Source organism: Sus scrofa, chromosome 1 (genome assembly GCF_000003025.6).
Source record: "Sus scrofa isolate TJ Tabasco breed Duroc chromosome 1, Sscrofa11.1, whole genome shotgun sequence".
Lineage (NCBI taxonomy): Eukaryota > Metazoa > Chordata > Mammalia > Artiodactyla > Suidae > Sus > Sus scrofa.
Genome location: NC_010443.5, coordinates 255,615,516 through 255,639,446, shown reverse-complemented (window position 1 = coordinate 255,639,446; position 23,931 = coordinate 255,615,516). Strand labels below are relative to the sequence as shown.

Sequence of the window (23,931 nt, the reverse complement as noted above, 5' to 3'; positions counted from 1 at the left end):
CCAGAGAAATCACCTCCCCCAGTAGCTGAAAGCCTCACCTTAAACACCACCTTCCAAGACAAAAGAGCATGTTGGGGTAGTAGTTCTGGAACTTTAAAGGGGAGGAAGGAAATTCACATGGAAATGGAAAAGCTGGTGTTTGGTAAACAAACATTTGCCAGGCCAGGCAGAGACAATGGGACACAGAGGGACTCTGATCTCCAGGACCTGCTGAAGCTTCCTTCACCCTCACACCCAGCCTGTATCCGCTGTAGATGCCCCTCCAGATGGCTCTCTTCTAAGAATAGGCCCTTTATCTGAATTCTTTAGGCAGATAAGGGGTAGGTAAAAAGAAAGAATTCTTGAGTCTTTTGAGCCTTGATTGTTTTCAGCTCAAAATAATCCACATGCCATAGAAATGGCAAACTCTGCTCCCCTACAGGGCTGATTTATAAATGGTTTCTGCAGTGGAAACTAAAGAGCCCAGTAGTTTGCATGCAGAGGCTTCTGTCAGACCATGCACTGGCTCTGTGACCTTAAGCAAGTCTCTGGACTCTCCTCACCTGTAATATGGGGGGAAGCTGAGGTGTGAGAAGTGACTTAATGTCACTGCTTTGCAACGTTGCTAGTAACATAAGCAAGGTGCCACCACTCCTGCTATCGCTATCGGAAGGCTGTGGGGCAGGAAAGAATGCAGATAAGACTGCTCAGTCAGGACCCGGGGAACTCCCCAAGGAGGAAAGGGATTCCCACGGCTCTGGGTCAGCAGTGCATCAACCTCTAGGCCCTGCTGGGGGAGCTTCTGGCAATACCGAGCAGCTGATTCGAACAGAGGAGAATTTTCCAGCACCAGCTGAAGACACAGAATGGGTGAAGACTTGAAAAACAATGGGAGAACGAGCCCTTAAAACCTGCTATTAAATGGAAAGGCAAATATAGTTCTACTTTTCAAAGGAAGCAAATAAAATTTTCTCCCAGCTAAATAATCTCTCAGACCAAAACTGAACATATCTTCAAGAAAAGACTCATCTCAGTGGGTTTCTGTATCTGTGTGTCTCTGTGTTGCACGTGCATAGAAGGATGGAGGGGACACTATGAAGGATGCTGGAGGGAACAGAGTAACCAGTCCACTCTGTTTGGTCAACCTGGGAATCACAAGGCCTGTAACTAAAGGTGCTGCATATTTTTTTATTTTTTATTTTTGTCTTTTGTAGGGCCGTACCCACAGCATAGGGAGGTTCCCAGGCTAGGGGTCAAAATGGAGCTGTAGTGCCAGCCTACACCACAGCCACAGCAATGCCAGATCCAAGCCGGGTCTGTGACCTACTCGACAGCTCACAGCAACACCAGACCTTTAACCCACTGAGTGAGGCCAGGGATCGAACCTGCGACCTCATGGATACTAGTCAGATTCGTTTCCACTGAGCCAAGAAGGGAACTCCATATGTATTTTTTATATGCTTACACATTTTTTTCCTTAACTCTTTTTACTAAAGTGAGCACATTTCTGGAACATACTTCTGAGGTTATCTTTTCCATCATTTAAAGCTGAGAAAATAAAGGCCCAGAATAGAAAAATGATTTGCCGAGAACAGCCAATAGCCATCATCCTGAGATTATTTGAGTGTCGTAAGCATAAACATTTGATTAAGTGTATTTCTTTTAATCCTGAGAATAACTCTAAGAAGTGCCAGTTATTAGTGTATCTATTTGACAAATGAGGGGTCTATTACCAAGAAGTTAAATAATTTGTTCAAGGCCCCACTCCTTTTCCTAACTAATGAGTGCTTGAATTAGGATGAGAACCAAATCCATGCCAGAGACTTGAACAATTCCAGCATCTGCACAGACAGATGTAGACGTCTCTCTGCATCCCGCTATCACAGAACCTGAAGAAACACAAGCAAAGCCCATCTAGCTCATTAGACTGCTATGCACAGACTCCATAATCACTCACGGTGGTCCAGCTTAGTCCAAGAATGTCATTTTTGCCTTCGAGTAACTGTTAAATTAAATACACCCCCCCCCCACAGGACCCTGGGGATTGGGTCCGCAGCCTGGGCTTGGACCTTCTTGCTGACAGGTATTATTCATGCGTCTTGGACAATTTCCTCAAGCTCTCTGGTCTTTACAGCTCCCATCTGCAAAATGGGAATAATGATAGTATCTTCCCAATAGGCTCACTGTAAAGATCACTGAACTTAATACATGGAAACTACTTAAAAGGTGCCTACCTAGCAGGAACCACTCCATCAGTGTGACCCACTGTTATCCGTCATTGCTCACAAAAGAAATCGAAGGGAAAGCCAAGGAGATAAGTAAGGAAAATGGGCAAATGAAACATCCTCCCAAGTATCGAACTCATAAATCAAAGCAACTCAATCTGCATTGACTTCAAAGCGGCATACTCCCCCCGAAACCTGCGTTAAGTCCTGAGATGGTTTGATGCACCTGTATTCATCACTTCATCATTCACGGTGTTTACAGGACCAAAACCAGCGCCCCCTGTCCTTCAACAGCTACAGACCTTCCAGCTTAGCCTTGGCTACACTGGTCTTTTGAATCCTCTCCTGCTTCCCCTTTTGCCTCTAGCCAAGAGGTTGTCTTTAGAAAGTGTTGGGAGACAAAGCAGTGCCTGGTGCCTTTAACTCCCTTCTCTCCCCTGCCAACCCCTGAGGAACCCAGAAAAAACTTCAGGGAGAAGCGGGATTCATGCACAATACAGCTGCGCCAAGTGTGAGCTTTAGACTGGAATTTGAGGGTTGGAGACGAAATCATTCATCATCAAAAAAAAAAAAAAATCTGCATAGGGCATCACAGTTTACTGAGCACTTTCTCTTCCACTCTTGTTCTTGGTCTTCACACCTATTCTGGGCAGTACTGGGCGGGGTGTGTTTTTTTTCTCTGTCTCATTGATGAGGAATCTGAGAGTCAGAGAAGAGACACGATTGTCTCAGGATGATTCACCTTGTAAAGGGTCAAGAAGATGGGAGCCCCAACTGCTGGTGCCGATCTTATGCCTTTTCCATCTTGCCCATCATTCAGCCAATCATGCAGTCATTTCCTGGGAACACCGATCATGGACTTCCCGATGCTGTGAGATGGAAAGCACAGGTCTTCCCCCCAGGGAACACTTAACGGTCTCTTTGGGGATCGGAATGAGTAAATCAGTGATAACAATAAAGTCTCTAATCATCTAATAAAGCATTTCAAGGAAGTTTGAGGGTTTACCTAAAAATTCTGCCACAGATCACGTGCCCGTCTAAACACCATGATCTGCAGGAACAACATTCAAAATAATTAACTAGTGATAATAATAACCCAACAATAAACAGATGCTGGCTATAAACAGATCTGTTAGTAAGCACATGAAAAGCTATGGTGTCTCCTCTCAAAGCATTCAGGGTCCAATGAGCTAAAAAGGCAGGTGTATAATGTGCTAAAAAAAAAAAAAAAAAGGAAGTCTGGATGAGGTGCCCCTCTCTCTGAATGTAAGGTCATGGAAACTGTCTTAGTTGTAATTCTTGAAAAATAAATAGGAATTTGCCATGTGGATAAAGTCAGAAGAAGGTTATCCTAGGGGCTGAGAATGTGCAAAGGCTTAGAGACCTGTGAATTATTTTTTGGAATTTTTTACTTAGAATTTTTAAGTTGCTAGGATCCTTAGTGATCACTCATTTGGTAACCAGTACACTAAGAGCCAGAGAAGAGAGGAGATTTGCCCAAAGTCACACGGTAAGTTACGCAGCCTCAGGACTCAAGCCTGCTCTTGAGCTTTGGACTCAACCAAAGCTCTTCCCACTTTGCCATGCTGAGCAGGCAGCCTGCTTACTCGTTGCTTCTCCCTAGTCCATCAGGCCAGGACGTTCTCCTCTATCTTGCCACTGATCCAATGACCGATGACATTTTTGAGCTTTCTTGTCCTTTGTTGTCTAAGGAGAAGTGAAGTGAGAAGAGATGGAGAAGAAGAGCACTGAACAGAGCCTCGCAGACAGCAAGTCGGGCAACCTTGACCTTAAACCAATGCATCTAACTGAATGACTAGCCCATTGTGTTGGGCCAGAGCTCCTCATTGCTTTTGGAGAGATTTCTGGCAAATATAGAGTCACATGGGACTTTTGGCCGGAGTTAGCACACTAGATGAATTCCAAGAAGAGGAAGAGGTTGGGAGCAGAAGGGGTGGGTAGTGGGAATGGGAGGCAAGGGGTCCCGTGGGAAGTGAATGCTAGACTTCTCAAAGAAATGGGTGCTCAGCTTCCTTGGACAGTGCTGGTCCTGGCCATAACTCCACTCATTGGCTTATCTATCTCGGAAAAAAATGTATTACATTAGATCCTGCTGTGTAGCACTGGGAACTATGTCTAGTCGCTTATGATGGAGCATGATAATGTGAGAAAACAGAATGTGTACATGTATGTGTAACTGGGTCACCATGCTGTACAGTAGAAAAAAAGATTGGGGAGTTCCCGTAGTGGTGCAGTGGTTAACGAATCCGACTAGGAACTATGAGGTTGCAGGTTCGGTCCCTGCCCTTGCTCAGTGGGTTAACGATCCGGCATTGCCGTGAGCTGTGGTGTAGGTTGCAGACGCGGCTCGGATCCCGCGTTGCTGTGGCTCTGGCGTAGGCCGGTGGCTACAGCTCCGATTCAACCCCTAGCCTGGGAACCTCTATATGCCGCGGGAGCGGCCCAAGACATAGCAAAAAGCCAAAAAAAAAAAAAAAAAAAAAAATTGCATTGCGTAAATAATTAAAAAAATAAAATTAAATTAAAAAAATGTATTACATCTATCGGACCTTCAAGGAAATGAGAATGACCTCACCTGAGGTGAACCCCCACACTCCCTCTGGCCTCCAAACCAGAGCCTCCACCAGGGCAACACGTGAATGAGGACGGCACACGAGCAACAACAAAATTAGTCTTTGGCTGAGAACTCCATGCAGAGGTGGTGTTGACAAGCATTCACTCTGCCCTGCTCATGTGGGAAAACCATGCTTATGGTACCGAGAAGAACGTGACCGGAAGAGATCAGGTGCCAAGAGGTGCCGCCTCCGCCCAACAGAAGGATGACTGGTTATAATTCCATACGCATCCTCTGCTGTAATGTCTGATGGGGTTTGGTTGCTCAGTTCTGACTCTGATGGCCGTCTGCATGGAAAGCAGCCAAGGCGACCTTGGGTAAGTCATTTCTCCACTCCAGGGGCCCTCTCCTCATCTGTGAGGTGCATGTGCTGGGAAATCTAGTTTCCCTCATGTTCTATGGGTGAAAAAAGATGAATTATAAAACACAGCATGTCAAACATTCACTTGTTCTCCCACTACTTCTTTCATTCAATAAACACGCGTGGTGTCAGGCTCTGAGGCCTTGGGAGGCTCGGCAAGGCTGCGGTGGCTTAGGGGATCTTTCCATGGGCCTGTCCCGGCGGTGACCCTCCCTCTCCTCCTCCCCCCTCCTCCCCGTGGTGGGGGCACAGGATCAGAGTTCTCACTGGAGAGCATCCTTGAGGGGGTCACCAGCCTCTGGAGCATGAACCCCTGGCTTTGCGCCCTGAAAGCCTCCTGCAGCGCCAGTAGCCTCTGGGGCCCTGGCTGCTCCACTGGGCCTCACTGGGCAGGTGTGAACTGTTTAGTGGCCATGAGGTGGCTACTGGGACTCCTTTCCTTCCCTCTGGAGCAAAACCTCCTGATCACTAAGGGCTGCCTTCCGAGGAAGCAGGGGAGTCACTGAGCTTGTGGTCCACACGTTATGTGACAGGTGGCACAGCAGAAACAGCAAAGACCTTCCTGCCCCCGGGGCCGTGGACAGCGGCCAGCCCGCCTGTGGCATGACTGGGAAACCACCGTCTCTCAGGACGCCCCTTGTTCATGAACTGCTCTCAGGGTCAGTTGTTGTTTTCAAGAAAAGGCCTTTTTCTGGATCTGAAATACCATTTATAAAGAAAAAAGAAAATCATCTTTCACTCAATAAACACCTACAATACCCGAGGCTCAGTGCTACGCCAGGAAAAGCAGGCATGATCACTGCCCTCTGGAAGCCTAGAGTATGTAGGAGGAAAAACCAGACACACATACATATAATCATATCATGCAGAGGCGACAAATGTCCTAACAGAGGTACAGAATGCCACGGTGTGCGGAAGCCTTCCTTGTGGGAGACATCTGGGAAGCTCCATGGGTACGTTCGATCAGAACTGGAGGCCAAGCAGATGTGAAGAAGCGGGGGTGAGGATTCTAGACAGAGCACGGCATTAGCAAAGGTGCCGGTATTGCAGAGCCCATGGTGCAGGCAGACCCTTTTACCTGGAAGCGAGGAGGCAAAGGTCCAGGGATGGATGGGAACAGGTGCCTTAACTGAGCTCCTCTGACTCAACAGCCAAGGTGTGACTTAAGATGCCACACAGGTTTTTTTGGAGAAAATCCTTTTATAAAATGCCTCTTCTAAAGATACACAAAATAAAGCTAATCATCTCTCTGCTACTGGAGCATACTTCTAGGATAATTAATTTAATGCTTAATAATATTCTTGTTGGTTTTTTCCACTGGCCTGGTTCCCGTCTTAAGGACCAGCCTGATCATAGTTGGCTATGTTTTCCCTGGGACTGGCTTAAGCCACTTGTTGTGTAGGGTTGAGGGTGTGGGATGGATTGGTCCCTAATCAATGACCGTGGAATACTATGAGGGCAGGGGGCTGGGTTTGGGACGTTCCCAGAAGCAGCCATGTGTATCACCTCATTTTCCCACATTCTCTCTTATCCCATTGAAATATACATACAATTGCCATTATGTGCCGATTATATATTCTCTGTCCATGTAGTCACTCTGCCATATGACATGCATTATATACTTTTCCAACACTCCATTCCCTACCCGCGAGATGAACTCAGCAGACTTTGGAAAGCCAAGAGAAATGGAAGCATTCGCTACTGGTAAAAGGACATGGCCTCGTGCTACTACAATATGCTTTGGCTAAAAAAAAAAAACAGAATTAAAAACTTCCAAAACAACCAACATTTCAAACAGCCAAAATGGTTCAAAAGTTCAAATGAGCTGTTTTCTGACATGACTATTTATGGGCTCTCTCACTGTCTGGGACGGTCGCTTAAGGAGAGAATCCTGGCATACCAGAGCCAGGGAGACCACAGGAATGACATCTCCTTGTCCCACATTTCGTCAGATGGGGAAACTGAGGCCCCGTCAATAATAATTACAAATGTGGTGGTGACAGCATTCAGTGCTGAAGACAGATGGATAATTGTAACCTCCATTATTAGTACTTAAGAAAAAAAGATCTCAGAATTGGCTCTATGGAACAAAGAACTACATCTTCCACTTACAAATATGGCAGTGATTATTACGGAAGCAGTGTAATAATATAACAGGGCTTGAACTTGTTCAAATATCATCTTAAAATCATGGACTTGGAGAACGGCTTGTGGTTGCCAAGGGGGCGGGGGAGGGAGTGGGATGGACTGGGAATTTGCGGTTAATCGATGCAAACTATTGCCTTTGGAGTGGCTAAGCAATGAGAGCCTGCTGTAGAGCACTGGGAATTATTTCTGGTCACTTATGACAGAGAATGATAATGTAAGAAAAAAAAGAATGTGTATATGGATAGGTGACTGGGTCACCTTGCTATTTTTCACCAATAGAAAATCGACAGAACACTGCAAACCAGCTATAATGGAAAAAAACAAAAATCATTAAAATTAAGAAAATATATATATATATATATATCCCCAAATCCCAGGAACACTGTAAGATGATATATAAACTAAAAATATATATAAAATAAAATATATATAAAATAAAAATCATTAAAATTTAAAAAAAAATATATATATATACCCCCAAATCCCAGGAACACTGTAAGATGATATATAAACTAAAAATATATATAAAATAAACTATATATAAAATAAAAATCATTAAAATTAAAAAAAATATATATATATACCCCCAAATCCCAGGAACACTGTAAGATGATATATATATCATCTTACAGTGTTCCTGGGCAGTGATGAGTAACAGAGAGAACCATGGAGCCCAGCGTTGTCATCCCAGTGCTCCCCAGGTGTGTTCCCTCAAGGAGGTTCCTTGCTTCCCTGAACCTCAGTTTCTTCATCTGTACAAGGGACAGCTTGTCGTGTGCCTCTCACACCTGCTGGTTGTGAGGCCATGGTGAAATAATGTCTGTAAAATACCTTGCATGGCACCTAGTAAAGACTTAATAAAGGAAGGTCCAGGGGGAGCTACAGGTCAACTGATGCCTCATTTCCCTCCATGATCCCCAGATCCCAAGTCCTGTGACAAGCTCCAGCATGGGTGCCCTGGTCTCCCCTCTTCCTCGCTCCCTCCCATGCCTGTGCAAGCCCTGAGGATACCCGGAGCATGCCAACCACCAAGCTAACCGGTGAGGGTGACTCAGAGCTTGGAAGGGAACCACGGCGCGCTGGAGAGCAAAGGCACACTGATGTTTCAAAGATTTTTTTTTTTTTTCCTTATGTTGGACACTTTTCAGCATTGAGAAGAAACCTCTGAGAACTTTCTTTAGGAGAGGAAGCTTAGAACCACGCACAAGGCTGGAACAGAGTCCAAAAGCTGCTCCCCTGTAGGGCACTGGGGCTGAGACCATGAACCTCGGGGCAGCTGGGCATGGCTCCCTCCCTGCCAAAGAAAAGCGGGACTGATCTGTGCTCCCAGCGCCGTTCCCACCTGCTGAGAACTAATCCTGGGTTATCTCCCTGCTGGCCCAGAGAAACTCAAAACACCCCAGGCTTTTGAAAGGCTTTATCTCCTCTTTCCAGGAATTCAGCTCGGCTCCTCTGCTTTCTCCGAGTTGCCACTGAGCAGCTGCTGCCCAGAGCCGGGAGAGCCCGGGTCTCGTTTCTACAGCCTGCCATGGGGAGAGCCAGAGCTGCTGAGCCTGGCCCCTCTCGCTCCCTGGCTTCTGTCTCACAATTAGAAAATCCCGTTTGGGGAGCAAAGCAAAAATCACACTTCACTAACAGCTGCTCCCAGTCGGGGGCAGAAGGCTAGGGAGGCGGGAATTCCTACTTTTGCAATAAATTGTATGCAAATAGGTTCTGTTCCTGGCAGAGAGCTGGGAGTGAGGGCGTCTTTCATGAGCTAACCCTGTTCCGCCGGGAGGGCTGTTCCTTTAATTCACCAACTGAAAAAGTGGGAAAGGATGTCTGGAGGCGAGGCGTCCCATTACAGAGGCAGGCGCTTGCTATATAAGCCAGCCAAAGCTGGCTGCACCGGCCACAGCCTGCCTACTGTCACACGCTCTCCCGCGCAGGCACACATCCCGCCGTCCTCCGCACAAAGGCAGCGGGGCTCAGGGCGACCGGGGGCAGTGTCTGCTCACACCCCGGTACTTGTTCCATGGAGCTGCTTCGCTCAAGGATCTAGTCTTTCTCAACTCCGGAAAGGTAAGTCTGTTTCACCCTCAGCATCAAAGATGATTATGATGTACTGTTTACATTCCCCCGCACCAAGGGGATTGTGGTTTCTTAATTACAAAACTTCTGCTGCTGGCAAAATGGGGTGTTTGCTATGATCGGATGCACCTTGAAGGTTTTCTACACTCCCCCTTCCAGTCTTGTAGATTTCTGTGTGCTTGTTTTAGCTCTGTGAATAGTTCCAAATGGAAGGAACTTTGGGGGAAAGTTTTTATCTCTGCCGTTCTTCAGGGGGAAAGCAAGAATGTCCTCCTAACTCCCTACCTGGCTGATCGACCTATGAATATTTCCGTTTGGGGGTTAAGGAAGTGGAGTTTGAAAGTAGTGTTTGCTCATAGCCTTACCTGGGGGTGGGTTAGGGGAAGAGCCAGAGAGGATGCTAGAGAGAATGTGCAGTTTTACATCTAGACAGCCCCTACCCTACAGTTTACAAAGAGTTGTGCTTCAAGCCCCTCATTCCACAACATCCGCCCTGTCGTCAGACGGGGAGAGGGATGCGGGCTGGGGGAGAGATGTGAGAAGGCCAGGTGGACAAGCGCAGACAGCAAGATGGGAGTGGCGGAGTGGCGGACCCCGGCTCCTGTTCTGAAGGGCGGGACTCCCCACGGATGCTTCCTGACTCACAGGTCTCTGGGCATGTTTGCAGTGCTCTGAGCCAGCAGTATCTTTCTAGAATCACCTCTCCCTCCTCACCTCTCATCACAGAGAGCCCCAAGAAACATCTGCCCCCCAGGGGATGGGAAGCTCTCCTTCCCCTGGCCGACTGTGGAAGGGGATTAAGAGCTGGGGTTTTAAAGCCAAGGATCCCTTTAGTGTCCCCACCACACACACACCGGACTCTGTGAACATATGTAACCTCCTTGAGCCTCAGTTTTCGCGTCTCTAAAATGGGGACAAAAACCGTTTGTTGTCATGAGAAAATAAAGTGTAAAGAGATTGGAAGCATGAGGGCTTAAGAACTGGAAGTTTAGGGAACTGTCATCATTGCCCCAAATTGCCACCACCTCGGAAGTTAAAAGAGGCACTGAGCCAATCTGGGATGGTTTCTTGTGCATCCCTCACCCCCGCCCCCCCCACACACACCGTTCCTTGTCTTTTTATCTCACCAGAGCTAAGGCCGTCTCACTAGGCTGGCAGGTCAGATTCTTGGCTGTATTTTGCAAGCTGGAGGTGATGGTGGCACAGGTTGGGAGGAAAGGGAGCAGCCTGGGCTGGATGTAAAAGTCGAGTCCTGACTCCAGCGTGCACAAAGTTTTGAGTTTGGGCATCTGCAGATGCTAAGGCTGTTGGCTATAAAGTACCATGCTGCTGGAGGACTCTCTGGAAACACATTCCGTCCGGGGGAGAGCGGACAGAGAGCCCCACTTGAAGACTGAATGCCTCTCCTTCATGTTTTTGGGCACCCTTTCCCCCTTTTCATGGAGCTTTCCCAGATGTGCTTTAGAAATAAAACCTGCTGCCCACCCCAGCCAGCTTCCTGCCTTGTCCTGCGATGTGGCAGAGCCAACTTAGGACTTAGGGGAGCTTTGTCCAGGGCTATAGAAACCGGTGAAAGTTTGCTGGCACCGTGGGGCTCCAGCCCTATGCACCAGATGGAAGTGAGTGCTCTTTGAACCTGTGTATTGCAGTTTGGGGAAAAGAAAATGAGTATGAATATTCTCTGATTTGCTCAAACAATGCAAACTGGAAAAGGACTGAGGGGTGTTGTCAAACTCTCCAATTGTTAGGTTAGTTTTTTTCCTATGCTTTGAAAAGCTCAGCTTCCCTATCCCATCTCCACTAAGCACCCCTCCACACACACTAAATGAATGACCCTCCAGCCATTAGCTCTGGGGTCCATAGAAACAAGATGACTGCCTATATCTCATAGGGCTCTTGTGACACTCAAGGGATATAATATGTATCAAACTCTTGGCAGAGTACCTAGAACATAGTAAGCACTCCATAAATGGAGGTTTTTCTGCTTATCAATTTACAGGAGCTTGTGCAAGATTAATGTTCGCAGACAGGGGGTTTCAAAGTTATTTTTAGCAGTGGAAATATTCATTAAGTGAAACTGAAATGATGTGGCCAAACCTCCATATATGACAGGTAAATGTGGGACCGACTGGATTGAAGTGGTGAGGGAGGGACCAAAACTCACTCCACGGCCCTCAGCCGCCGGGACATTTCCACAGAATCTTGAACACACAAAACACGGTCAAAAATCATGAAGCCGGGGGCGTGCATTCAGGTGGCGGTTTTGCACTTTGACAAGGATTTGTGCCCCTTCACGTCCAACGGAAGTCCGAGTAATTCCCCAAGTCGTATGGTAGACAGAAATATATGCTATAAGTTTAAAATGTTTAACAAAGGATGCTTCTTTTAATTAGTTGTGATGATAACAATAGCCAAAACACATGGAGAACCCACTCTCTTAGCTAGAGGCCCTTGCCATGGCTCATCTCACTAAGTGTCCACATGTCTTTGACAAAGGGACCATACCTCTTGGACAAAGACATGGCTTGAAAAGCAGAGAGAATAAGTGGCAGAATGCAGAGGGACAGAGCCAGTGTTTAGACCAAGGTCCCTGTGACCCCCCCACATCATAGGCCCATTCCCACGTTCCTTCTGAATGATGCTGCTTCTTCAACTGCCTTTAGCAGAAAAAAAAAAAAAAAAATGTTCTTTCTGACTAAACCTCCCTCTCCAGCCAGACTTTGGCCACCCGTAAATACAGCGGTAGCCCGATCGTATAACCAGAATGGAATTTGGAAGGGGAATTCAAGCTGACAGAATGAAAAACATATCCCCCTTAATCCTGCCCTCTCTAGTGCTCACAATGGGCTGAGAACACCTAGCCTCTGTTCCCTCTGGATTTCTACAAACAGCCGTGTCTTCTTAAAGGGAAGAATATCCAGCTGGCTCAAGGCACAAGTCCCCCCACACTGAAGTCACAGCAGTTAGAAATGCAGAGAGAGTAGGGGACAGACATTTAATTGACTCAATACACAACCTCTCTGTGATGATAAAACACACACAATCGAAAGTTAACACCTATGTGACACGAGGTTCTGCCTATAGGGTCTCATTGAATTCTCACTCTAACACTGCCAGTTATGAATTACTGGGCCCATTTTATAGCCAGAGAAATCGAGGCCCAAGGAAATAAAGTGAGGCATCTAAGGATTTTCCATAAGTGAGGAACAGAGTTGGCTTTGAACCCAAACTTTTGGACTGAAACCTACTTCCTTTCCACAAGGCTGCACTGCCTCCCGAAGTCAGTCAGGGCAGACCTCATGCGGAACCTTGAATGATGCCTGTCGGTGACTTGTCGAGACAGCAGTGAAGCCCTCAGCTGGCATTGGTGTCTATTGATTTTGCAGAATAGCCCTGCATATCTCATTTTTCATGGTGCTCAGGAAAGGTCAGCCCATGGTGGTGGAATTCTCTGCCTGGGAACAGGAAAGGTCAAATTTCAGCCCCGGGAGAGAGAAGAATGACACCAGAGGCAGTGGTCAGGTCATTACCGCTGAGTTTCATCCCAGAAAAACAGGCACAGGCTTCGCCGCGCTCAACAGGTGGGAGCTGTACCCGTGCCCACACCCTCTGTGAGAGCCAGGGGAACAAAGCATCTGGCTTTAAAAGGGCTGATTGGGAGATAAAGTGAAACCCGTGTGCCCTGCCTCAGGGCAGTGACTCCCAGGGCGATCAGGAAATGGTTGCAGACTCAGAGCCACAAATTCCCCCGGGGTTAGGGTTCAATCACTTGTCACTTTGAGAAGATCACAGGGAATCCCCTTGAATCTAATCCCAGGCTAGTATGAACACCTTCCACATGTGGGAAACATTAGATGAAGGCTCCTTTCCAAGAAGGAAAACTTTCCCTAGACTCCTGTAAACGCTAGGCCATAATTCCATCTAAGACAAAGAGCCGTGCCCTTACCTACCATAAGCAGCTCTACGCACCCTGTGACCGTCTTTGCAGGGAAGAGAAGCCTATGTGCCTACCTGATTCTAACCCTGGTGACCAGACTGTTTTTTTTTTTTTTTTAAGTTATGCCCTGAAGCCCAGAAATCCTTTTTCCATTTCCTCCTCCCTTGTCTCATTTTTTTCTCCCTTAACTTTAGCAACAACCTCATTCAGCACTCATCAGTCCTTTGGACCCTTAATCATGGAATAAAAGTCAGATGCCCACGTTGAAAGTAGACCGTGAATGGAAAATCCCTTCCATGTGTATTTTCAGTCTATTGTGAGTGAAAATGAAAAAAAAAAAAAAAATTGTTGCATGCCATGTTGTCTCAGATTTTTGAAATATCCTGAAATTAATAGGTCCTTAATTATGCAGTCATGGTAACTCAAATAGCTTTGCTTGGTCTTTTAACCTCCACTATGTCAAGAGCCAGAGATATTTCATAAGCTCTGAAAGTAGCTTGCGGAGTTCCTGTCAGGGCACAGTGGAAACAAATCCGATTAGGAACCATGAGGTTGCAGGTTTGATCCCTGGCCTCGTTCTATGGGTTAAGGATCCGGCGTTGCCATGAGCTGTGATGTAGGTCACAGATGTGGCTTGGATCTGGCATTGCTGTGGCTGTGGTGTAGGCCAGCAGCTGTAACTCCGATTAGAACCCTATCCTGGAAACCTCCCTATGCCTTGGGTGCGGCCCTAAAAAGACAAAAAAAAAAAGAAAGTAGACAGATTGCTTTAGCTGATCAACGCTTGCCCTGGGGAAGGTGAGCTGGCTACTACCAGCTTAGCAGCTTCTATGTGAACGTTTCCAAAAGTTCTTCTAGGAGGGGCTGAAGGGAATAACTAATATTCACTGCGTACTCAATAGGCATGATGCCATTGAATCATCAACAATTGCCTCTAGCAAGTATAACCACCCTCCTTCCCCAATTCAAACCCAGAGGACCTGAGGCTGGAAAAGTTTAAGTAGCTTCCCCAACACCATGCCTGGTCGCCAGAACTCAAACCCAGTTCCAAGTCCTGAGAAAGTGGTTGTAACGGTCACGTTCGGAGGTGAGGTACTATTCATCTCTGACAGCAGACAGAGCCAAGCCCCAGAGAGCGTCAGAGGCCGGGTGTCTCTCTGACCCTGGTGTTCATTTCAGGAGGTGGCCGCCGCTGCTCTCTCCAGCTTGCCCCTTCAGGGCCCACTCCCTGCAGACACTGTAATTAAAGAAGCAGCCTATGATGTCTAGTGTCACATGTCTCCTCTAAGGGGCTCGAAGCTGCGGGAGGGTGAAGCCTGATCTATCCCTGTCCCTCCTGCCAGCCGGAGATGTGAAGCTCGGATGCACACATGAGCAAGGCAGGCTGACAAAGCCCTCTAACAGTTCCCGTGGAATTCTTTTTTTTTTTTTTTTGTCTTTTTGCCTTTTCTTGGGCCGCTCCTGTGGCATATGGAGGTTCCCAGGCTAGGGGTCGAATCGAGCTGTAGCCACCAGCCTATGCCATAGCCACAGCAACGCGGGATCTGAGCCGCGTCTGTGACCCACACCACAGCTCACGGCAACGCCGGATCCTTAACCCACTGAGTGAGGCCAGGGATTGAACCCGAAACCTCATGGTTCCTAGCTGGGTTTGTTAACCACTGAGCCACTACGGGAACTCCCGTTCCCGTGGAATTCTGCGCGACCCCTACTGACCTCCGTGCACCACAGCTACCCTCATGATGTCCTCCCTGCCCCCCACCTGATGGCACACCTTTGAGGCCAAGAGCAGCAGTGAGGCAGGAACCCCGACTGCTGGAGCTCATCCTCCCCAGAGCTTAGCCACTCGCGGCAGGTGTCAGGTCTTCAGTAGTTGTGGTTGAAGAAACTCTGCAGTCCCCAAGTGAATGAACAATAGCTCGATGCCACTTGGCTTCTGAATGCTGCCCTATGGTGAATGAAGCATTTTCACAGGCCTGATAGATCTCTAATAAAGCAGGGTACTCACACATGTATAAATGTCTAAAATAACTTTTCTGTGCATCACTCTCAGATTTTCCAAGCAACCAAATATTATTTTACAGATAAGTAAACTGAGGCCACAAAAGGTTGTCACTGGCACGAAGTAGAAAGTGGGGGCGCTAGGGGTCCTCTCCAGGGACTCCAAAAAGTGCCTCACTCCCAAAACTGTGCCTGCTTCCCTGTGTCACTGGACGTTCAAGTATGATTCCCATTTTCCAGATGAGAAAAGAGGTTAGAGACAGCAGGCTACTTGTGGGAGGAAAATTCACATTTTAAAAGTTCAGAGAGAGGCAGCTTATCACCTATAAGAGAATTGACAGGGGTGGGCTTTAGGCAAGGGGATACGTCGTAGGAATGGGGGAGCTTAATTTTAATCACCAGAGATGTGTTCGGGGTAAAACCATACTTGGAAGTTTAAAAAAAAAAGATAGGAAACTGCATATTGAGTACAAGTCAGTATATTTTTGTTCAAAGCTCTATGCCCACAGATGCAACGCAGGGAAAGCCTGGCTAATAGCAATGGCCTGAGGAACTCTGCTAGGCCTGCCATGCAACATGGACACACATAACCTCACTGCAGAAGGGACACACCACAGCCAGCACAAAGAACCTAGAGCAACACTGGACTCCCTGCCAGCCAGAGACCCACACGAACACTGCATCCAGGGTAGCACCAAGATACAAAAACAACAACAACAACAACAATAATAGCGACTGTGAATACATCCAGACAAGGATGCCATGTCTTTCCATCCAGGGAAGAGACAGTCTGGGAAAGGCACAGATCTAAGGAGCTTAGATGCAACAGAGGGAGCTCACCTGTTGCTTAGCTCTGAAAGTCAAAAGAGGCTCCTGAGGGAGTTCCTGTTGCAGCTCAGTGAGTTAAGAACCCAATCATTATCCATAAGGACGTAGGTTAGAGCCATGGCCTTGCTCAGTGGGGTAAGCATGTGGCGTTGCCATGGGCTGCAGCATGGGTCACAGACATGGCTTGGGTCTGGTGTTACTGTGGCTGTGGCTGGCAGCTGCAGCTCCTATTCAGTTCCTAGTCTGGGAACCTCCATGTACCACTGGTATGGCCCTGAAAAAAAAAAAAAAAAGGCTCCTGAAAGGGTAGATGCACCTTTTAATGGTGCCCCCAGGGAAGCAGCCTGCTCTCCAGGGTACTTATGTCCTGGTCCTGGGATGGTAGCACAGAGGTAGCTCTATTCAGAGATGCCACAGAAGGATGCTCCGATTTATAGGTGAGGTGTTCTGAAAAACCTCCCTACTATCCATGGAATATTGAAACTAAAAGGGCTCCTTAGTAACCTCTAAGCCAGGGCTTGGAGACTAGATTTAAAAGGCTCCTCCGGGGTGTTATGGGGCTGCCATGGAGAGATGGGAAGGCTAAGACGCAACCTTATGTCGACTAAAGCCCCTCACTTTTATCTGTTTTGCGCACCGAGCTTCCTCCTGAAATGTCATTTGATGAAAGAGTTCTATGGCCAAAAAAAAAAAAAAAAGGTTTTGAAAATTGCTGGCCTAGTTTATCTTCCCTCATTGTATAGATGGTGAAACTAAGACACAGAGAAGGGAAAAAGTCCTTCTAAGATCTCATGCCAGTTGGCAACAGGATCAGCACTGCACCCTAGGCCTTCTAACTCTTGTTCTTGGAAGCTGGGGACAAGATAAAAAATGTCAGAGTTAATACATTGCTTAGAAAGGAAAAAATTAATAGAATTTTCTTCTCTGAACAGCTTTGACACACACAGACTGAGCCAAGGAGACTTGTGTATTAGTGATCTATTGCTGCATAACAAATTCCCACAAAATCTGGTCATTTAGAACGACACACACTTATTACCTTACAGCGTCTGTAGGTCAGGATTCCCAGCACAGCTTAGATGGATGTTCTGCTTCATGATCTCTCAAGAGGCTACAATCACAGGGTCGGCTAGGATCGAGGTCTCATCAGAAGGTTCAACTAGGAAATGATTAGCTTCCAAGCTCACTTATGCAGCTGTTGGTTGAATTCAGTTCCCTGCTGGCTGTTGGCCTGAGGCCACCCTCACTTTATTGCCACATGGGCCACTTCAACACAGCCATTTGCTTTATCAAAGCCATCAAAAGAGAGTGCTTACAGATAAGACAGATGTCACAATCCCATGTAGCCTAATGGTACACATCGCCTTAGCCATATTCTGTGGGTTAGAAGCTAGCCACCAGAGCATCCCACAATCAAGGAGAAAGAATTATTAATGAGGATGTGAACAGCAGGAGGTATATCGTTGAGGCCAGTCTTAGAGTGTGCCTGCCACTGCTTCCAACACTCCAATGTCACTGGTTTCTGACAATTTCTTACCAAGTTCATCCAACCTACTGGCACTTAGAGTAGCAGTCAATACCTAGGGCAACCACTAGGGTGCACTGTCTCATTTAAGCTTCTTACCCATTTTTGACAGGGAGTCAGGTACTCTACAAGAGATGTCATGGTTCAATGCGGAGCCATAATTCCTCTTGAACATAACCTTGGGGTAGGATCTTCCAAGGCCATGACTTCAGATGTAGTTTATTCAAGGGCAAGACAATTCAGTGACCAAAACTGAAACTCACCCATGGCCCACCCCCCATCCCAGCTCCCAACTTCGATCTATTCCTCTCTTAGCAGATATTATAATGAAGACTAAACTCTAGGGTTAATTCCCTCTCCTTTCCTACCTTTTGGTACTACCCCATCATACACCGAATCTGTGGACTCCACGGCCTGGACAAGCAAATCAGCTCACTGCCTCCTACCCTCGCCGTCATCATGCATCTCAGGTCACGGCTTCTCACAGATGGACCACTGCAACTGTTTCTCTACTACTTCTCATCCACCAGCCTTCCCTTCCGATCCAATCTGTCCCCTCAACCTTGGGCTGTAGAAATCAACACCCCTAGGCATAAACTTTCAAAATGGTTCTCTTTTGGCCATAGGAAGAATTCACACCCTTAACTGGGCATTCGATTTTCTCCATGATCTGCCCCTGGTCTCTAAACAGACCTTGTAACTTCAGCTACAATTTGTGCTTTCCACACCAACCATTTCATGCTTTGTAGGCCCTCCCAAATGTCATTCCTTCTTCCCTAGAATGCCCTTCCCTATGTTTTTCACCTACTCATAGTCTCCCTTCAAAATTCAGTTCAGGACCCCTCCTCCAGGCAGAGTAGATGCCACTTGCGTCATCCTATCCCACCTCAGGTTTCTCTCTCTCATCACTTTATCATTTTGGAATTATCTGCAGGTAAGCCAGATCCTCCTGCCAATAAAGTTTTTAAGAGGGGAATCTGTATATAGTTTATCTAAAATCAAGTACAACTGAAATCAAAGCTGTTGTCTTCAATAACAGACAGGAGCCCTTGCTATGTCCCAGATTTGGGATTCTTCTTCCTTACCAGAAAGCCCAGAACTGCAAGTGGTTTCCATGCTTTGCTCTCTAGGCTCTCAACTGTGCAAAGTGATGCCATAACAAGTGACAGGGCGGAGGCGGGGGGAAGCCAGTCCAGCCCTGGGACAGGAAACCATCTCAGGATGCAGACTTCAAGGAATGTCTTTGTTTTCAGAGGTGGCTCCCAGGATTAAAGTTTGTACCGCCTGGGATTTTGAAAAACCAGTACCAAGGACAGAGGAAGCCCGTCCGGGGATTTGGGGCTGAGTCACAAGAGATACGGAAAACCTGGCAATTATAACAAGGATCTGTCTACAAGCAGTGGGAGGAAGGAGAGGGTAAACGAGGGATGAAGACAAGGAGCTCTCAATCTCAGGGCCTGGAGAAATCCACAACCCAGGGAAAGGATTGGGTAATGGTTAAGAATCGCTGTGGCATCAGGAAAGTTCTGGGTTCAAGAGCTAGTTGTTAGTTGCTTGCTATGGGATCTTAATCAAATTACCTAACTTCTCTAAGCCTCATTTTCTTTATCTATATTAAAGGCAAAATAATAACACCTGCTGCATAAGGTTCCTGTGATGATTAAAGGACACAGTCATAGTAGAAGGGCACGCTTAGCACAGACACTGGCACTGAATGTAAATATTCTAGTGTTGTTGCTGTTGTTGGTAACTACTGTCCAAGTAGTTCTTGGCAATGAGACTCCGCCAGAGAAGTAATTCCCCAAAGCGTGTCCTGTGGAACAGCCTTCTCATGAGATACACCTAAAAAAGTGTTCTTCGGCCAAAAGTGTCCTGTTTTTGAAAGTGCTCATTTGCTCATATGCTCATTCAATGTACAATTCTAAGGGCTAGAGATACAATGGAAAACAAGTCATGCAAGAATCTTTATTCATGGGGCTTATGATGAAAGAAGTTACACAATATAAAGGAATCAAACTTAGAGTACAATTTCCCATAGATTCTTGCTAAAGAAGAAACCTAAAACAAGGAGCAGAATTAGATAATGACTCGTGGGGGGTGGAGGGGGCAGCGCTCTTGTAACTAGGATGAGATGTGGAGATGAGAAAAGGGCTCTGCAGGCAGTGGCGAGGCATTAGGATTTTATTCTAAATGTGATCAGAAGCCAGGTGGAGACTCAGGGTAGAAAAGTGCATGATCTGAGAAATCCTGCAACACTTGATTGGTTCAGCTATGTTTAACCCAGTACCCTCAAGCTTATTTGAACACAAGCACCCTTTTCCATAGAACATTGACCTAAGAACATCTTGAAACACTGGCTGATAAATTCTGTGCAGAGCACAAGGCTTCATAGATGGTAAAAAGAGTGTAAATATGCTCTCTGGATCTATAGCAGAAAGCTGAACAAACAACTTGGGCTGAAATAAGCATGCCCAGAGTGGGGAAACCTAGCTCCATAGGTAGACATAAGCAGGATATCACCCTAATTAGAAGTTCTTTTTGGCTAAGATGATCAGTGAACACAGCCAGGCTTCAGCAGATTCTGAAACTCCATCTCAGGCCAAATAAAACTTGCCAACATCTGCCTAGAATCCAATAAGCATTTGCAAACAATACACCCTGGCTTCAGCTTTCTCCAAAGGGGAAGTATATGAAATGTGAGGTCCAGCCAGAGGCTCTGGGAGAAAGACAGAGGTCAAATATTTCTGTGCTTACACACAGATAGCTAGCCACCAGATTGCTGCTCAAGATCTGGGAAATGGAAGCCGAAGGTGCCTGTTCTCTTTATCAAGTTGTGCTCATTTAAGTTTTCACCTTATATGAACTGCGGGAAGTTGCTTGATGAGTCACCCCAAGGTAGTAGTTGAAAGCACATGTTAGAATCACAAATTGGGGTCCAGAAGCTGCCTCTGCCTTTGATGTTAGGGTCCCGGAGTCGAGATTTAAGTTCCAAATAAGCATAATAATACCCATCTCACCAGGATCTCATAACAGACGACAAGATAAATGATTACACTTAGAGAAAAGCCTCTAGCATAAGGCTTGGCACGAAACGGGGCTAGAACAGGCTTTCAACACAAGGCTAGTTTCCTTCCTGTCCATTTCAAATCTGTATTTGGTTTTATAATCAGGTCATCATTTAGTAACTAACTACTATATTCCAGCAAGCATCAGCAAACTGCCAGGTGCCACCTTAGTTTTGTACATAAAGGTTTATTGGAACCCATCCATGCTCATTCACTGATGTCATGTTTAGGGCTGCTTTATCTACTACAGCAGAATGGAATAGTTGTGACAGACCACTGGCTGCAGAGTCAAACCAGTTTACTGTCTGGTCACTTAAAGAAAAGTTCACTGGCTCCCATCCGTCGGTGAGCTAAATTTATATATGTAATTTCCGATCACCACAACTCAGTAAGTTGTATGTTGCTATACTGATTCATACCAAGAGATGGAAGCAGAAATAAGTAGACATAACGGTTCATCTAGTCTTCCTCCAAAAACGTAAATGCCAACCTCTTTACCTGAAGGAAGCTTAAAAAAATGATAGAAACGCTATTCATTTGTACAATTCAGCCTCCTTTTGCTCTCGACTACCTCTGCCTTTTCTCTCAGGCTAAATTTCTTGAGTTCCCCGCCACATGCTGAACTAAATGACTCTGTTAGAAGGGATTCCCTCCCCTCTGCTATTTTCTTATTTATTCATCTCCTTGTTTGTTCATATAAGCCCATCGTTTCAAAAATAAGAGTTGTAATTTCTAGACTCCAAAAGTGCTCTCATGCCTTGACTAATTTCTTGGAAGGCATAGTTTTCTTTCTTTCTTTTTTTTTAACGTACATAGCATGAAGTTCAAGTGTCCAGAAAGGAGAGGGTTTTTTTTTTTTTTAATGTACTCATGACATGTACTCATCAATCCAAGCCATAGCTGCAACCTATGCCACAGCGTGGCAATGCTGGATCCTTAACCTACTGTGCCCAGTGGGAACTCCCAGAAAGGAAAGATTTTTAAGTAGCTTTCCTGTCTGCTACTTCTCACTTTCTCTCCCTCTCACTTACTCACTTTCTCTCTAGGCCAGACGCAGGGAGAGTCGGCTGTTTCCGGGGGCTTTAAAGATTGGCCTGAGCCATAGATACCATGGTGCATTTGGCTTCATGCCTTCCCTTCAAGTTCAAAGCTGTAAAGAAAATAGTTATGTGCACAGTGAGGTCTTGCTGTATAGCACAGGGAACTATATCCAATCACTGGTGATAGAACATGATAGAAGATAATATGAGAAAAAGAATGTGTGTGTGTGTGTGTGTGTTATGTGTGTGTGTATGACTGGGTCACTTCGCTGTACAGCAGAAACAGACAGAACATTGTAGGTCAACTATAATTAAAAAATTAAAAAAAAAATAGCTATGTGCACCCAAACCCCCAACATCATCTTTCCAAGAAGGCCCATTTTAGGATCCGATAACTGATATTTTTTGCATAAATATTAATTCTTTTAAACCGAACGATGACTCTTGTTTCTAAAGAGAATTTCATGTAGCTTAAAGCGCATAGAGTTTGGAATTATAAGACTGTGTTTTTGATTCTGAGTCAAATAATTACTGACAGGGAAACTTACTTATCCTTCTCAAGCCTTCAGTTTTCTTAGCAGGAGCATGTGAACAGAGCTTCCTAACTCAGAAGGTCGATGTTACAGTTCAATGGCATTGTTAAAGGTCCAGGCACAGGATAAACAGTCAACTATTTGCCTCACTTTTACTTTAAATTGCTAGAGAGTCTCCAGCCTGAGGCTTCACACTTCCCACAGACCAGTCACAGCTGGGTTTACATCGCCCACATCTAATACACAAGGAAATGAAAGAGGAAAAGGCCTAGGATTTGTTCTAAATCTGCACTTTCCCCGTTGTGTGCCGCCCAACCTAATCCTGTGAACTACTTCAAACACAGACTAATCAAGTAAGTTTGGGAAACACCATGAACTCTCCCCTTCTTGGGGATTTCAGATAAACACAAACATAGTAAAGACCCTAGAAAATCCTGAAGTAAGGAAAGCTGGGTAATGTGTTTGGTTGAAATAGCTTTTGGTTTAAAATAGCATTTTCCAAACAGGGTGAAGTAGAACTCTCCTCCCCTTGCATTAATACCTGTCAACATGTCATCAATTACACTCTAGAAAAGGCTACTTCGAGTCACCCAGCTAAATTCGACCAAAGGCGAGGGTTAGAGACAATCTCTGTTTTTCAGGCTCATGTGCAATTTCTCCTTCTCTCTCTGTAAGTCAGAAAGTGATGACTCTAAGTCATAAGGCTATGCTGGCAGTTACTCTGGATGCTGATCACTGAGTCCTTTTCAAGTTAGTCCTTTTACCAGTCATGCAAACCACTCCTTGACGCCATTAAAGGATGGCAGCAAAGCTGATGGACAGGAATGGGGTCTCTGACTCACTAGTCAGTCCACCTGAATTAGATTCCCGCTCACCCTTTCTTGTTTTGACCTTGAGCTGGGTAAGCCTCAGTTTGCTCACCTGTAAACTGAGGGAAATGAAGGTAGTTAGCTCAGAGGTGTTGGAGAAGATTCAGCGAGTTAATCCATGTAAGACATGTAAATCGGTTCCTGACACAGATGTGTTCAAGCAGTGTTAGTTATTACTGGAGCGTTTAAATCACCGCACTTTGAGAAAGAGAAAGTAAACAATGAAAGTATGTTTGCCTTGCCTAGGATTACACACATGAATTACCTAAGCAGCCTTAGCTTTCCCTAAGAGTCTAGTTTCCTGCTTCCCAGTCTTAGAGGCATATTTTCATTTCAGGTGTCAACATTCATCAAAATGTATCAAACTTCACTGACCTTGATTCATACAATTTCATAATTGTCAGTGATTCTATCTGGCTCCCTCTGACACAGGCATCGGTCAAGCTGCATTCCATTTATTTAATATCAGCACATTGGCTTGGAAAAGATTGCCAAAGCTATCTAGTCTTGCTACACCAAATATTTGGCACACATACCACCGCCCCCCTTCCTAGACACTTCTGTACCCATAACAGACATTGCTAATCCATCACAACACTGTTTCCCTTGAATCCAAACATGGCCACAGAATCTTTCTCAAAGTAGTTCCAGGCAGCCATCATCAGCTAATGGAACCTGACACGTACCCTGAAACTTAAGTGTCATCTCAAACCAA

General features: G+C 46.0%; 1 protein-coding gene across 19 annotated transcripts in view; it reads left to right on the top strand.

The window, feature by feature from the left end:
* Nucleotides 9,066-23,931, top strand: part of TNC (tenascin C) — a 97,147-nt gene continuing 82,281 nt past the window's right edge. For 3 of the 19 annotated variants that reach the window (XM_021083172.1, XM_021083182.1, XM_021083166.1), the window contains exon 1: nt 9,118-9,409. In XM_021083172.1, coding sequence (XP_020938831.1) covers nt 9,166-9,409 — 244 coding nt within the window. In that variant the 5' untranslated portion in view covers nt 9,118-9,165. 19 annotated transcript variants of the gene reach the window in all.